At 40.1% G+C, this 15,576-nt stretch overlaps 1 protein-coding gene across 2 annotated transcripts in view; it reads left to right on the forward strand.

The window, feature by feature from the left end:
- Positions 1–15,576, forward strand: part of HMCN2 (hemicentin 2) — a 2,554,053-nt gene that overhangs the window by 2,234,393 nt on the left and 304,084 nt on the right. For both annotated transcript variants that reach the window (XM_044058392.1, XM_044058391.1), the window contains one exon: positions 4,290–4,349. In XM_044058392.1, the coding sequence (XP_043914327.1) occupies positions 4,290–4,349 (60 nt within the window). The remainder of the gene's footprint in view (positions 1–4,289; positions 4,350–15,576) is intronic.

The raw sequence follows: 15,576 nt of genomic DNA on the forward strand, positions 1-15,576 counted from the left end.
ATCATGGGCTTCCTAGTCTCATACTCCATCGGTGAAACACCTGGTGCCACTAGGTGTCACTCAAATGGAGAACCAAAGCTTCCTTCCTCCCCCAGGATGGGTGATTTTACAGTGCTTATTTTTCCATTTATTTATTTTTTAATCATATTTATTAAATTATCACTTAAGATATAGATAAACATACATTAACAGAAAAGAAAACAAACCATATTAACATTTTTGCTTTTATATACATTATATACCACATATATTTTCCCTCTTTAAAATTAATATCAGGCCAGCATTATGTAATTTGCTCAATTCCTGCCTTCCCTTAAACTTAACTCCTCCTCCTCCTCTTTAATATTATTCTGCATATATTGTTCCCACAGTTTCCATTTATTTCAATGTAATTTGCTCATTCCCTTTTCTGAAGATCCCTCTTTCAGTTCTTTTATCTATTTTGTAATATTCAGTACTTCAGATACGGTTGGTTTAGACATTGATATCCATTTTCTAGTAATTCCTTTTTTGGCCACCTACAGAATTAAAGTTATCAAGTCCTTACTATGTATAGGCAATTCAGACCTAGTGTCCTAGCTCAAAATAATTATTTCCTTAAGTTACAGCCATTTTCTCACCCAATATTTCTGACAAAGAACTCTGTAGGGAATTTTTAAAATCTGCCAACTCATTACACCTCCAAAATATATGTTCCCAGTTGCCTCTTTCTTCCTCAGTATACCTCTAGTATTTGCTATCTGATATCAATCCCTGATGTGGAAGGCAGTCTCTGGCCTGCAATCCAAGCAACTTCTTAGCCTCAACCCGCTCTAGTACCTTTCCCTCTCTAGATATTTGTTCCCAGTGCCTTGGTTCCTTTGTCAGTTTTCTCTAGTAAATTCCAGCCCCCTCTTGCCTATTTTCTATATCACTACTAGCAGAAGTCTCCTTTCTCCATTCTCATGTTGGCTTAGTTCTTAGAATACTTTCTGCTACTTTATAAATATAATATTCTATATGGTGGTTGTTCTCCTTAAGGATCTGCATCCAAAATCCCACTCTCTCTCCACGCTTCATCATCATCATCATCCCTTTCTACTTTGAATTATAACCTTCTGTTTGTGTTGTGTATGTAAGCATTAATTGTGTAGCTCTAAAATATGCCTTCAAATCAGGTAATCCTAAACCAGTGTATCCCACTTAACTCTTCCATCCATCCTCTATCCCAATCAGTTTTCTTGCAGTAATTATTATCCACAATGCCTCCTGCAGTTGATGCCTGAATTGTATATAAAACAAAAAAGACAAAATAATTTTCACTCTGTGTCTTACTGTCCATATGTTTCCAGTTTCTCAGTTTTGCCCATCATTTGCTGTTTATGCTTATCCTTCTAGGCCACTCTACAGATGCTCAAGCTTCTAATCAAACTCTGGGTCACCTACAGGTGTAGTCAGTGTCTTTCCCTCAACAGCACTGAGTGGGCAAATGCTGCATGAAGTATTTTGATTTTTCACCTGTTCTTATAGTTGGCTTGACTTTGTTAATCACTTTTCTAAGGTGAACCGTGACGTGTTTGTCTCTGTCTTATACAATACAGCACCTACGGCTAAGCAGTAACAGCACAAACACACAGGTGCTTGTTTGTGTGTGCTTTTGGTGTATTAGGGTGTGTGGGTTTTGAATGGTGTTTGATTTATGTGTGCATTTGTGCATGTGCATACATTATTGATGTATATATTACATATAACCATCATGTAACATATTTTTCACAGCTGATGATTTGGCTGTTTAAATTTCATATACTGCCTATCATATTGATGTTTTGATGGTCCATTTGTGTTCATGTTGTTTTTTTTTTCATAGGTTGGTACTAGGCTATCAGCCCTAGGGCCTATGCAAGCCTAGCCATAACAATTCCCTGGCTATTTTTTCCCACACTATTTACTTCCCTGGACCCCTGTCTATTATATATGTTGTGTTTTTTGGGTTGCAAGTGCTGATTGAGTATTTTTATAACTCTTACCATGAAGATGTACAAACATTATTGGTTTCTCTGACCCCCTTCTCCTTTTCTGGTATGACTGTTGTCTATCACTGGGCATGACTACCATCTATTTTGTCAGCACCTTGTATAGGTTCATAGGTTCATACTAGGCTATCTGCCCGAGGGCATTTACAAGCCTAGCCCATCGTTTTGTGGCTTAGGCCACCCCTTTAGTATGGGGAACTATACCCATTATTTTTCTGTGCCTCTGTCGAGCAGTGTAAGTGACTGTTAGGGCTACCCAGACCCATCTACAGAGCCTTGCATGCAGTTGTTTGTCAGTTTATTTATAATATAATATGGTTGTATTGCATTAAGTTTACTCCTATCTAAGCATTCTACTCCCATAACCCTGTGAAATATGCTTCCAGCTCCCATAGTCATCACCAGGGGTCAGCAGTGTACATGTCTATGTCATTATCCACACAACGCATGAACAAACCAAGAATACAAAAACCAACAAAATACTTCTGAACCAGACGACTTTATTGGTTAAGCGCTTTCATTCATAAGAACTTCATCAGAACCACAGAAAAACAAAGACCACACCTATTTAAACTCCTTAATTAACGTCACATGTTAAAACAAACCAATGAGTACAAAATATATGTAATAAAATCACATATCTTAAAATATCAATTACATGCCATAAAATTTCAATTTTAACAATGAACTAATAGAGCAGGAATCATTAAGTCTGGGGTAATTACAGGCATTTAACAACAATTGCCATTTCAATTCATTTTTATATATCTAACGACCATGTGTAATTAATATGATATTTTGAGATATGTGATTTTAGTAGATATGTTTTTTACTCATTGGTTTGGCAATTTGCCCATTTAGTGAGTTTTGCTTAGTGGATGCAGGTTACTTTATGTTTCATTACATTGTACTGGCTTAATGACAAGAGACAACAAGACTACAGCTTTACTCCGTCGCATATCGCCTACTCAGAGGCGATCTCTGCCTAACATACAAAGCTATGTCAAACGCAGAGCTGTTGGACATGCTCCATTTAAAGAAATCACAATCCCGCCGAGCTACACGCTCTAGGGACCTAAACCTTGTCACCACAAAAAACAGAACATACCGGAGGGATAGATTCCTGTCCCAGAGACTTCCCATACTCTGGAACAAACTACCTATCTATAGCAAACAAAGCTCCTCATTAGCACTCTTCAAGAAAAATCTTGAAGATTGGATGGGAGATGGGAAATTCACTCCAGGGATCACTTCTGTGGCTCTGCTCGACAGTGGCACAGGAAAATCATTTTCTTGGGTGGAGAAAGCCAGGGTACCTTTTGGCTAGGCTTATATAGGCCCTAGGGCCGATAGCCCAGTACCTACCTATGAAACTTTAAAGTGTCTTAACATTCTACCTCTCCTCTAGCCCTCTCTTTCCTCTTTCCCTAATTTCACCAACAGTGATTTGATTAAACAAATAAATACTATGGTCCATGTTTTTAGCTGCTACTTTCATTTTATATATTCATTTTAAACCACAAATTGTATTTATTTAATATTTATTTTATATGACACAATTTTAAGCTGTGAGCAAAACATTTCCAAAACTAGCTCCATATTCTTCATTGAGATGCATCCATGCAGCTGACCAAATGTCACACTGGGAGAGCTCTAGTGTAAGCTCTCAGTGGCCTGGGTTCACTTAACAATTGGGCACCACAGGGCAGCCATCATGCTAAAACTGTTGAACTGAAAGTTTCTCGGGCTGGGTTATGATGTGCCCATCCTGTATGTATGCTATACTGTTGTTATTAACTCTTATCAGACTGTAAATTGTATACAGAAGAGAGTAAGGCATACATCTCACCCTTTAGTTTTTCCAGACCATTGCCTCACCTCTTGACTTTTAATTGGGATTGAACAGGTAGGATGTGGTCCAGGTAAACCTGAGTTTTGTGAGGGGAGGATCAAAACCAAGTGAACAAAGAACTGTACCCCTGTACTGTTCAAGACTAAATTCCAAACCCCCTCTGTATGCAGGTCCTGAAATGGATGTGATTACAAACAAAGTCGTCACACTCCACTTATGATTTTTTTTTGTTTAAAGCAAAAAGAGAGGATTAACACTTTTCCCACATGGATACACTTTAGATACAACAGTCTGCCAGTGGAACAAAACAATTCTTACAGTGCATTTTAATACACCTGGTAGCTTGTCTATAAACTAATTTTGTCACTTAAGCATTAAACTGTTATGTAACATAACTAATCTTATCTTCTTTTCTGTATCCTTAGATATCATGGGAGACCAGTGTCCTCAGGGCTTTGTGAAAGATATGAATTCATACTGTGCAGGTAAAATAAATTGATTGTGTTTGTTCATTTCCAGATGAGCAATATAAATAAATCTAATTACCAAAACTGGTACAAACATTTGTTTTTATTGCTTGTTTTGGGAACATAGTAATATAATGAATGTTACTTTATTATTCTGTGTGTTGCATAGACTGTCTTTGATGCACATGGTATATGTAAAAGTTCATAAAGTTAACGGGCATGCTTTATTTACTTTTAATGTAGTTTCTCTGTATACAAACAGTATGTTTACATAACTTGACCCTTAATACAATGTGATCCAAACTTAAATGGGCAATATGAAGAAACAGTAAGAAAGGATGATAGAATACTGGAGTGTACAGGAAGTTGCAATGTCAGGAAGTAGCAACCACAGTTAATAGAATATTCCGGTGTGTGCAGTGAAAGCTATCAGTAACAGAAAATATTATGCTATTGTTTTATTTTTATAAACACTCATAACACTTCATATGTTATTTATTTACACAAGCACTTTTTTTTTACTTCACCTATCCCCTTTTCTGGTTTCATATTAACACGTCTCTCTCTCACTGTCTTCCTTAGTCCCTTAACCACATTCAAAAGTCCAAAAAAAAAAAAAAACAGAAGCAACTGCCTGCATACAAGAATGCGGATACTGGAACCCCTTCCAAACCAATAAAAAGATCCTGCAAGTCCTACTTTTATCAACAGACTGTGAGCAGTGTAGGTCTAATATAATAAAAATAAAACAATCGCATAATATTTTCAGAATAATTGGCTATACTCATGCCATTCACCAGGCTAACCCTTAAAAAGATAACTCCTCTGTACCCCAACTACTCTGACAGTCTGTCTCCTGAATACTAAATATTGCCTCTTTTGATACTCTATACCTCAATGTTTGACTATTGTATGAATTAATTTAATTTATTCCATACTGTATGTATCAGCTCCTTTTTGTGTATGCAATGAAAGCTCTCATAAAATGAAACGAGTGTTCCATGTAATTGCCTGTTATTCTCTGTATCTGTTGTTTGGAGCTTATCTCCTTGGGCCTCCTCTGAAAATGGACCTGTGTCCAGTCGGACTTTCCCGGTTAACAAATGTAAAATAAAATAAAAAAAATAATCTTCCCTCTGTGATTCTCCCATTGGTTCTTCTGCTGTGCACACTACTGGACCCCTTCACCCCTTTTTCTCCAGTTTATTGTAACAAAAATATCCAAAGCTTTGCATTTAGTTTATATTCTACCTCCCTGATGCTTTACTAGATTTGCATTTGAGTTCACATAGATAAAGACGCCTTTAGGTACTGATCTGGGCTAGCCAGTTTATGGTTTTTCTCATCACACAGCTTTCTCCAAGTCTTGGTTTAACCCACTCCATTTGCCCTCATTTCACTTGAGCTCACTCTGCTCCCCTACCACCATTCTCACCCACCCCCACTTCCCTCAAACTTATACACTCACTTTAATTAACCACACCCCCACAACCACTAAATTTCCTCCTTTCAGCCAGTCCTAGCTATCCAGTCACTCAAAACTACATCCTCCACCCTATTACTCTAATTAACTCTTAACTACCCTCTCTTCTCTCACTCAACATACAATATGTTACTCATCCTACTTAAGTCCCTCCTCCTACTCACTCTTTCCTATTCCACCTCCTGTCACTCCAACTACCACCACTCCCACTCTTCTGTCCCTCAATCACTACAATCATCTAACCTCTCTAAACTTCTCAATAGATCCCACACTGTTTACTCACTTTCAAACTCTCTTAAATAATTTAAAATGCTTCTCCCTCCCTCTCCCCCCACAAAACCTAAACCCAACATTCTCTTCTCCAGCCCCTTACCACAGCATGTAAACCCTCCTTTCTAAGCCTTCTGCTGGCTGGTGATATTCGCCCCCACCCTCCATCCCAACCACAGGTACCCATACTCACTCCTGTAACACCTCCACTACATTACTTGACCATTCTCCCTTCTTGCACACCTATACCCCTTATCAAAAACTCCTCAACCTCACACCCCAAAACCTTGAAAATAATCTCCCTCAATATTCACAGCATTGCTAACAAAGTTACTTGTTTCCATGCCCTTATCTCTCTCTACAATCCTGACATTCTTACCCTCTCAGAAACATGGCTACCACCCCATATTACATACTGTAAATTCTTCCCCCGGTTACAACATCCTCCACCTTGATCAACACAAGAAAGGAAGTGGTGGTGTAGCTATCATTTACCCTGACAAACTTTCTCTATGCCCTGTACCTACATCTCCTCCCAATTTCCATCCAGCTGTAATTCTTATTGCTAACTGTAAATTAAATAATCACAAAAACCTTGCCATAGTAGCAATTTGTATCCCACCTGGCAACAACATCCCTACCCGTGAACACTTTCTCCTGGGCATCTCAAAACATGTCATCCTAGGTGATGTCAATATTGACTGGAACTCTCTTAATTCCTACTCTCCCAGTACTAGCATCAGTCTCTTTGGATTCTCTCAACTCATCACCTCTCCCAACCATATCAATAAACACACAAATAACAGCACTACCCTTGACTGGATCCTCACCTCTAACCCAAATCTGTGTCACAATGCTACCATTCTACCTGACTTCCTGAGTATCTTCCTATCCACGTCTTATGACACTTACCTCATCTGCTCAAACCTCACCAATACAAAGACAGACATAATCCCTTTAATTTCTACCCAGATACTTTCAGATACTTTCAATAATCTTCTCTCCTGTATTAACTGGTCCTTTCTCTATGCCCTCCCTTTCAATGAGACTGTCTCCAAATTTAACAACACCTTCCTGAGTATCCTAAACTCCTTAGCCCCCACTAGGAAAATAAGAACAAAAACTAACTTTGCTCCATGGTTAACCCATCCAACTATAAACAAATGCATAAATGAGACAGCTCCTGGAAAAAACAAACTCCCATCCCCATTTCCAAATGAATACAGAACTTAGAAACCTAACCAAGAAACAACTCAGTCTGGACAAAAAAACAATACTATCAAAAACCATTAGATAACCCCAACTCCAACACGAAAACATTTTGGAATAGTATCAACATACTCTTACATCCTGGCAACCCTTCTACCCCCAGCCCCTGTCCTAACAGCTCACCAACAGACACTGCCTCCTTTCTTAATTCCTTCTTCAGTGACTCTATAAAAAAGTTAACTTAACCTGACAACAGGTCCCTCTCCCCTTCTGATCCCCTTCCCTCTACCAATTCCACCCAGTTTTGTCTTAAATGTGCCCCTACTGTTTTCTTACAAAACTGAAAATCTGCTCCCCCTCTGCTGACAATTTACCTCCTCTATTCCTTAAACTTCCTGCTAACTCTGTTGCACATCTAGTCTCCATATTAGTAAACAGGTCAATTCAAGAGAACACAGTCCCTGACATCTGGAAAAAATTCTATGTCATACCCCTCCACAAAGGTGTCAATTCAACTGAACCAACCAACTACAGACCTATCACCATACTATTCCCCTTATCCAAAATTCTAGAAAAATGTATTCATAACCAGCTTCTCAAACACATCATACAAGACAACCTGTTAACTCCCACCCAACACGGTTTCTGTCCTCACCACAGCACTTTTACAGCTGTCATTACATTTACACAGAATATCACCAAAGCGTGGGACAATAACAAACTAGTCTTGTGCCTCTTCCTTGACCTATCTAAAGCCTCTGACACCGTTCCCCATACCCTACTGCTCTAAAACTGTCTTCCCTTAACCTCTCCTCTTCTACCATACTTTGGTTCTCCAGTTACCTCTCCAACAGATTCCAATCCATCAAATGACTTTCTGCCACCTCCCCCTTCCTCCCAATCCAAACAGGTGTCCCCATGGGTTAATCCTTGGACCTCTCCTTCTAATGTCTTCACAAATAACCTAAACACTTCCAGTCCAAACTCCTCAATAATAAAATACGCAGACGACTCCACTATTATCTCATGCTCTGATAACCTTCTCCACCTCTTTGCTGCTACTCAACATTCCCTCCTTTCAGTCGAAAAATGGCTGACCAATAGCCAACTACTTCTCAGTCCTAAAAAAAAAAATTTCTACTCTTCCTCCGCAAATCACTACAGCAGCACAAAAATATCTTCACAGTGTCGTCTCTTAATAATACACGTATCTCTGTTGAACCACATGCTAAACTTCTGGGTGTAATCATAGATGACCAATTAAAGTTTGACATACATGTTCAGCAAGCCATCAAAAAGACCCACCAAAAACTTGGTCTCTTATACAGACATAAAAAATACCTCACTATTAACGTCAAATGTTCTCTAGCACAGAGTTTCCTTCTCCCAACCATACTTTATGTAGCCTCTATTCTCACCAATATTCAATCCAGTCTATTAGCTAAACTTGAAACCACCTGCAACACAGTAGCCAGATTCACTGCCAACCTTCCCTTCACTCTCACCACTGCATAGCTTTAAAAAACCTACAATGGCTTGAGCTCTATAACCAACTCCTTCTTCCCCAACTCCACTTCACACACACTATCTTAAATCCATCCTCCCACTTCCCTGCCCTCACGGACCTCATCACTTCCTATTCACCTAAGGTTAACCTATGCAGCACAGACCTACACCTCTTAGACATCTACAAATCCAACAAAAATATTGGCAAACCTTTATACAGCCACTCCATTGCCAATGCCTGGAACAAACTTCCCCTTTCTCTAAGAACAAATGGCAACTTCCTTAACTTAAAAAACTTCTAAAGGACTTATTTACTAATTCCTGGCTGTCCTTGTCCCACTCCCACCTAAAGTAGTCCCTCTCCTCTCCTCCTCCTTCCCCTCTCAGCTCTCACACACTACCACAGCTACTCATTTTTATGATACTCTACCAGCCTTGAATTTCTCTCTGATGGGAATTGTTAGATATTGTTTAAACCCTCAATATTACTCTTGTACTCTAACTTGTTCATTTATAAGTTGCGTTCTGTTTTTCCTTTGTATATATACACTTGTATGTTAATATTGTATGATGTTTTGTATTTGTATTTCTTTATTTGTGGAGCTTTTCTCCTCGGGTCTCCATTGAAAAAGGGCTCTCTAGCCCAGTCGGGCTATCCCAGTTAACAAATGTCAAATAAATAAGTAAAATAACACCACATCAAAGAAACAAACAGTATCCTGCCTGGAAAGAACATATTCACAGATACAAATGAGGCAGTTCATGATGAGGTCAACAAAAAAAGTGCCTACTGTATGTAAGAAGTCGTAGATGTAGTCATTAAAAAATATAAATATTTTAACACCGGTGCTACATATTCAAGGCACTCAACATTAAAGGGTTGACTTGAGCAAACAGGATGCTGTTTTAATGCTTTATATTTATTCTGGACTTACTTTACTATTGCTTATGACACATAGGGTAAGTCAGAAACTCTGTCATTTAGAAGTACTAGAGTGTCATTATAGTACTCTGCTTAATTGCACTTCAAATGTTCATTCCCCAGAGGACATTTTAACTTTCATACTTTCATCTGACTAACAGTACATTTGTTTGGGTAGTAAATTAAGTAGTTTAAAGTAACATAATTACCCGTATTTGTGATCAATATATAAAATATATAAAAATATTTGTATATGTATATATATATATATATATATATATATATATATATATATCTACACACACACACACACACACACACACACATACACACATTGTGTGTGTGTGTTTTCCCATGTCGTTTATTGAAGGTACCTTTGCCTGGATCATATATCATCAAAAAATGATAGAAAGTACATTTGTTTGAAAGGCTATTTCATCAAAAACTATGAAACACTACAGATAGTCCCCAAGATTCAATAAAGCCTAAACTAAGTGTACACCGTTCTGAGTGAACAGACAACACAGAGATAACTCACACTTTCTTCCTCCCAATTTTAGTTTTCCTACTGATTTTCTTGCAGCTTTAAATATGGTTAGGGATTCATAAAGGTTACCCCAAAGTGTAGACTACATGTACACTTAGTGTAATCTTTCTGAATGACTAGAAAGCACAACAATGTGGTAGGGGTGTTCTTGAGTACATATTGTGTACACTTACTGTAAGTGTTATTGAATTTGGCCTAGTATCTATGGTGGTGTTTCTAAGCATGGAGGTTATTATGGTGGTAATTTAAAAGATTTTATATGGATTGGTAATCCCCACTGTCAGGTTGTGCCCCAGATTTGTAGATGTTTGTGGACCAGCACTGACTTACTGTGTGTGGCATTTTTTCTTTTCTCTATGTTTGTGTGACCTTGGAGTTAGTATATATAATTAAGAGGGTATGGATGGTAAACCCCCCCCCCCATGTGAGAAGTGCAGGTTCTGCCTCCAAAAAAGCTATTTTATGATATACATTGTTTAGAATGAAATGGCTTTTCGGTCAGTTGTACTTTCTTTCAATCATTTTTTTGACCATATGTGATTCAGTTAAATATATCTTTGATAAAATGTCATATAACTATATAGGTTCATAGGTTGATACTAGGCTATCTTCCATAGGGCATTTATAAGCCTAGCCAGAGTGTGTTTGGCTTTCGCCACCCTTTTAGATTAGTTGACTTTGCCTCTATAGTAGGTCACAGAAGATAGCCCTTTTAAGGTTAGTTTACTGTGACTCTGTCTAGTAGGGACACAGAAGAGATCCCAGGGGGTAAACCTATGATCTCCCATCCACTCGTCAAGATTTCTCTTGAAGAGGATCATTGAGGGGCTCTGCCTAACATGGATTGGGATTTTGTTCCAGAGTGAGGGGAGCCTCTGGGATATGAATCTGTTCCTCCAGCATGTCCTATTTATTTCTGTGCTGAGGTTTAAGTCCCTGGAGCATGTGGCTCTAAGGGATTTGGATTTCCTGAGGTGGAGCATGTCCATTAATTCTGGTTTGGACATGGCTTTATACGTCAGGCGCAGATTGCCTCTGAGTATGTGGTAAGCAACTGAGTAGAGCTGGAGTTTCTTTAGCCTAACTGCGTAGGGCATCTGTTTGAGTCCCTTGATCCTCTTGGTGAGGTACTTTTGGGGTCTTTCCAGTTGCTGCAGGTGTCGGGTAAGGTACATCCCAAATGGGGCTTTGTATTCAGTTATGGGCCTGATGAGTAGAGGGGCACAATGACCTCTCTTGATCTAGATGTGAACCCTTTCGTGATAAGGTGGGCTATATAGAAGGTCTTTCTAACCACTTTGGCAATGTGATTGTCAAAGGAGAGATTCCTATCTACTTGGGTCCCCAAATCCCTAATTACTTCTTCTGTACTTAATGGATTACCACCTATGTGGTAATTTGTGGGCACTTTGTTTTTCCCAAAGGGGATGACTATGCACTTTTTGGCATTTAGCTTTAGGCCATGGCTCTGGCACCAGTTATCTGTCTCTGTGAGACCCATTTGGAGGATGCTTGTGTCAGTCGGCGAGTCGATTATGGCACGCAGTTTGCAGTCATCTGCGAACTTGGTCAGCCATAGTCCTCCCGTGTTAGCCTGTACCTCAGAGAAATAAATACCGAACAAGAGAGGTCTCAGGACTGAGCCCTGTGGGACGCCAGTTGTAACTGGTTTAGAGTCTGACATGGCACCTGCAATTCTGACCATGTGGGTTTTGTCCCTGAGCCAGTTTGCAACCCATCTTGTGACATAGGGGTTGATATTTAAGCTGGTGAGCTTATTTATGATGCCCGAGTGGGGTATTGTGTCGAAGGCTTTTGCGAGGTCCAGGTAGGCTGTGTGGACTACCTTCCTTTCATCTATGGCCTTGGTGACTGTTTCAAAGAAGTCGACCAGGTTCAAGAGGCAAGATCTGCCCTTAAAGCCGAATTGGGTAGGATCCAGTGTTTGGTGGTTCCCATTGTCTTTGTTTATGAGTTCCATGATGATACGCTCCATAGCTTTGCAGACCAGGCTAGTCAGGCTTATAAGGCGATAGTTTCCGGGGTCCGTTGTGGCACCACCTTTGTGGAGTGGGACCACTGTTGCTGTACACCATTCCTTGGGTACATATCCTGTAGTAAGGCTGAGATTGAACAGTGACTTTATGTGAGGATTCAATTCTTCTTGGAGCTCGTGTCATACGCAGCCCGGGACACTGTCCGATCCCATTGATGCTGTGTTTTTTGCTTTGGAGAGGGCAACTCTCACCTGTGCATCTGTGATGTCAGGGAGGCTACACTCTGTTGGGACAGACATTTGCTGTTTTGGGGGGAAGTTTGCACTGAACCTGTCTGCTAGGATGTTGGCAATGTCTGTGGGTTCAGTGTATTTTTTGTCATTTTGCACTAACTCAGAGCATATCTGGGAGTTGCCACCCAGGTTCCTGACATAACTAAAGAAGGCCTTGTGATTATCTTTAGCGTCTTGTGCAATTTTTCTTTCGAAGCTGGCCTTAGATGATTTTATGAGGGATCGTAGTTTCTTGCTAGTACTGATCAGAGATGCCTTCCCTTTTTGGGATTTTGCTCTATCATGTAGTAGCTTCCTCCTTCTGTTGTATAGCTTATTTATGGCTGGGGTCCACCAGACAGGTGGTCTGTCTTTGGAGGAGTGAGTCTTGGTTTTATTTGGGATAGCACGATCCATGCATTCCTGTAGGTGTCCATAGAATGCGACTGTAAAGGATTCTGCGGTTTGGGCCGTATTTTCCACTGGCCCGGGGGCTTTGAAGGATTCCACTTCAGTTTTGAGAAGTGTGAAGTTTGCTTTTGAGAAGTTCTTCACCGTGGTTTCCTTGGCTGGGGATGTGGACGGGATATGGATGTCCAGTGAGATTAATTTATGGTCAGATCTTACCAATGAGGGGTATACCTCTGGTATGGAACATAGAGTCCCCATGTTGGTGATGATCAAGTCCAATATGCTTTCCCCTCTTGTGGAAGTCGTGACCAGTTGTTCCATAGCATTTGAGTTTATAAATTCTAGGAACCATTGGGTGAGGGTGTTGGGGCTTGAGTAGTGCTCCCAGTCTATGTTTGGGTAGTTGAAGTCACCCAATATGATGGTGTTTGGAGAGACCTTCATATTCTCCAGTGTTCTCAGGAAAGCCGAGTGGGGTTCCTGAGTTTGGGAGGGTGGTCTGTAGCAGGCTACAAACTGAAAGGCAGTTTTTCCCACTGTTAGTTGCACATGGATGGTCTCCAATGCTTCGCGCAGTGCCACTAACCTGGAGGTGTGGGTATCTTTGATGAATATGGATACTCCCCCTCCTTTTGTGGTTCGGTCTGAGTTTTGGGGCTGAAAAGCATGGTATGAGGTATAACCTGGTAGTGCTGGGGTGCTCTCGGGAGCCTTGAAACAGGTTTCTGTTACTGCACAGATATCGATATTCTCCATACTGAGGAGAGCCTCGAGTGCATGCATCTTGAGGTTTAGACTTCTGGCGTTGAGCAGCATTACCCTTAGTTTCTTTTTCCTTGTGTTGTCTATGGAGGTGGGTTTGTCTTTTGAGCTTTGCCTAAAAAAGGCACTATGGGGGTAGCAAGAGCTTTAGCCAGTATTCGAAAGCCCAGGGGTAACAGGTGCAAGCCGTCCCTAGTGAAGCAACGTGGCTTGTCGAGCATGCCCTCCCAGGCTGACAGACACTGGATCCCCTTTGAATGACACCAATACTTTAGCCAATTGTTAAAATTGATCATTTTGTCTTTATACTGTGGCATCATTCTTGGTGAGGGTAAGATGCTACTCAAGGTCAGGGTCATACCGGCCTGGGCTACATGATCAGAGAGCTCCTCTATGTCTCTTTTCATGTAGTCCAGGGAGGTACATCTCAGGTCATTCACACCAGCATGGACAATGACGGAGTCATATTTGTACTTGCTTTGGAGTGACCTGAGTGCTTGTGTTATGTGGTGGATGCTTGCACCCAACAGGCAGCTTACAGTGACCTTCTCCTTGTTCAGCCTGGTGAGTGGAACGTCAGTGTGTCTGACAATAGAGTCACCTATTACAAGTGTATTAGGTGTGTTGTTTAGCCTTAAGGGCTGTGACTGTGTGGCACACTGACTTTGTGAACTATGTGATACGTGGGTGTTGTTGTGGGGTAGCGGTTGCTTGGAAGTCTGCTTTGGAGGTCTCCGCTGCTTGGGCAGATTTTTATTTAGAGCCACCGAGTATGTTTTTGTGTGTTTATGTGTTTGGTTTGCTGTTGCGATAGGTCTATGTGCGACTGGATTTGTGGTGTGTGTGGTTACCTTCTCCTCCTGACTGACTGCGCCAGTACTGGGTTGAGAGAGCTCAGTCTCCAGTTTGGCTATATAGTTGCATCTCTCACATATATTTGAGCATGTGTGCGCATGTGTATATATATATATATATATATATATATATGTATATATATCAAAAAACACCCAAAGACCGTGAATGAGTATAAAAACAAACCAAAAAACAAATATGGAAGGAGCTGTTGCCACTCAATCGTGGATGTAAAATAGCCTCAATAGTCCCTACAGCTGATGCTGGCAGAAACAGTAAAATATTCTAATGCAAAACAGGTGTAGAATGGATCCTGTGGTAGGCCCGTATCAGATGATGTATCAAAAAGACTCTAGCATCAGGAACAAGTTTATTATGAGCTTTTTCGGTGAACCACTGCTTCTTCAGATATTTTAAAAGATAATAAAATCAAAACACTTTATATAGCATTGCAGATTCAAATACAGCCAATAAAACATTTCTTAAAAAACATGTGGTACTTAGACCAGAGCCATCGCCCCTCCCCATTATGCTCAAATTAACAAGCAATTGCAAAGGCAATAATCCTCTAATTAAAACTCTTGTAGTTAAAAGGCTCATGGAAACTTGACAATGGAACTAGTTCAAGCATTCAAATCTTAGTAGCCTGAGACTGTGAAAACTGCATCTCTATCAACAAGTTACTTACAAACGCATGATATAGTTCAAATTGGATGAGAAAAAATGACAAAAAGGATGCATAACACATTTCACCTCACTTTCTGTCCCAAGCACTGGAGTTCAAAACATAACAAAGTCTCCCAAAGTCAGACATTAATCCCTAATATCACATATACCTAAAAATGCAGTCAGTCATGTTCAAAAACAGGAATATAACACAATACTACCTTAGTAAGCTCAACGCAAAAAACATCTGAGGCTCCCTTTCATGCATGGCGTGCCAGAAAATAAAAAATAGAAACTCGCTGTTATTAATCCCATAAGCCACAGGCAAACCACTGTGTATGGAGGAAG

The sequence above is a fragment of the Protopterus annectens genome, chromosome 16.part0 (genome assembly GCF_019279795.1).
Source record: "Protopterus annectens isolate FY-2018-M chromosome 16.part0, PAN1.0, whole genome shotgun sequence".
Taxonomy (NCBI): Eukaryota; Metazoa; Chordata; order Ceratodontiformes; family Protopteridae; genus Protopterus; species Protopterus annectens.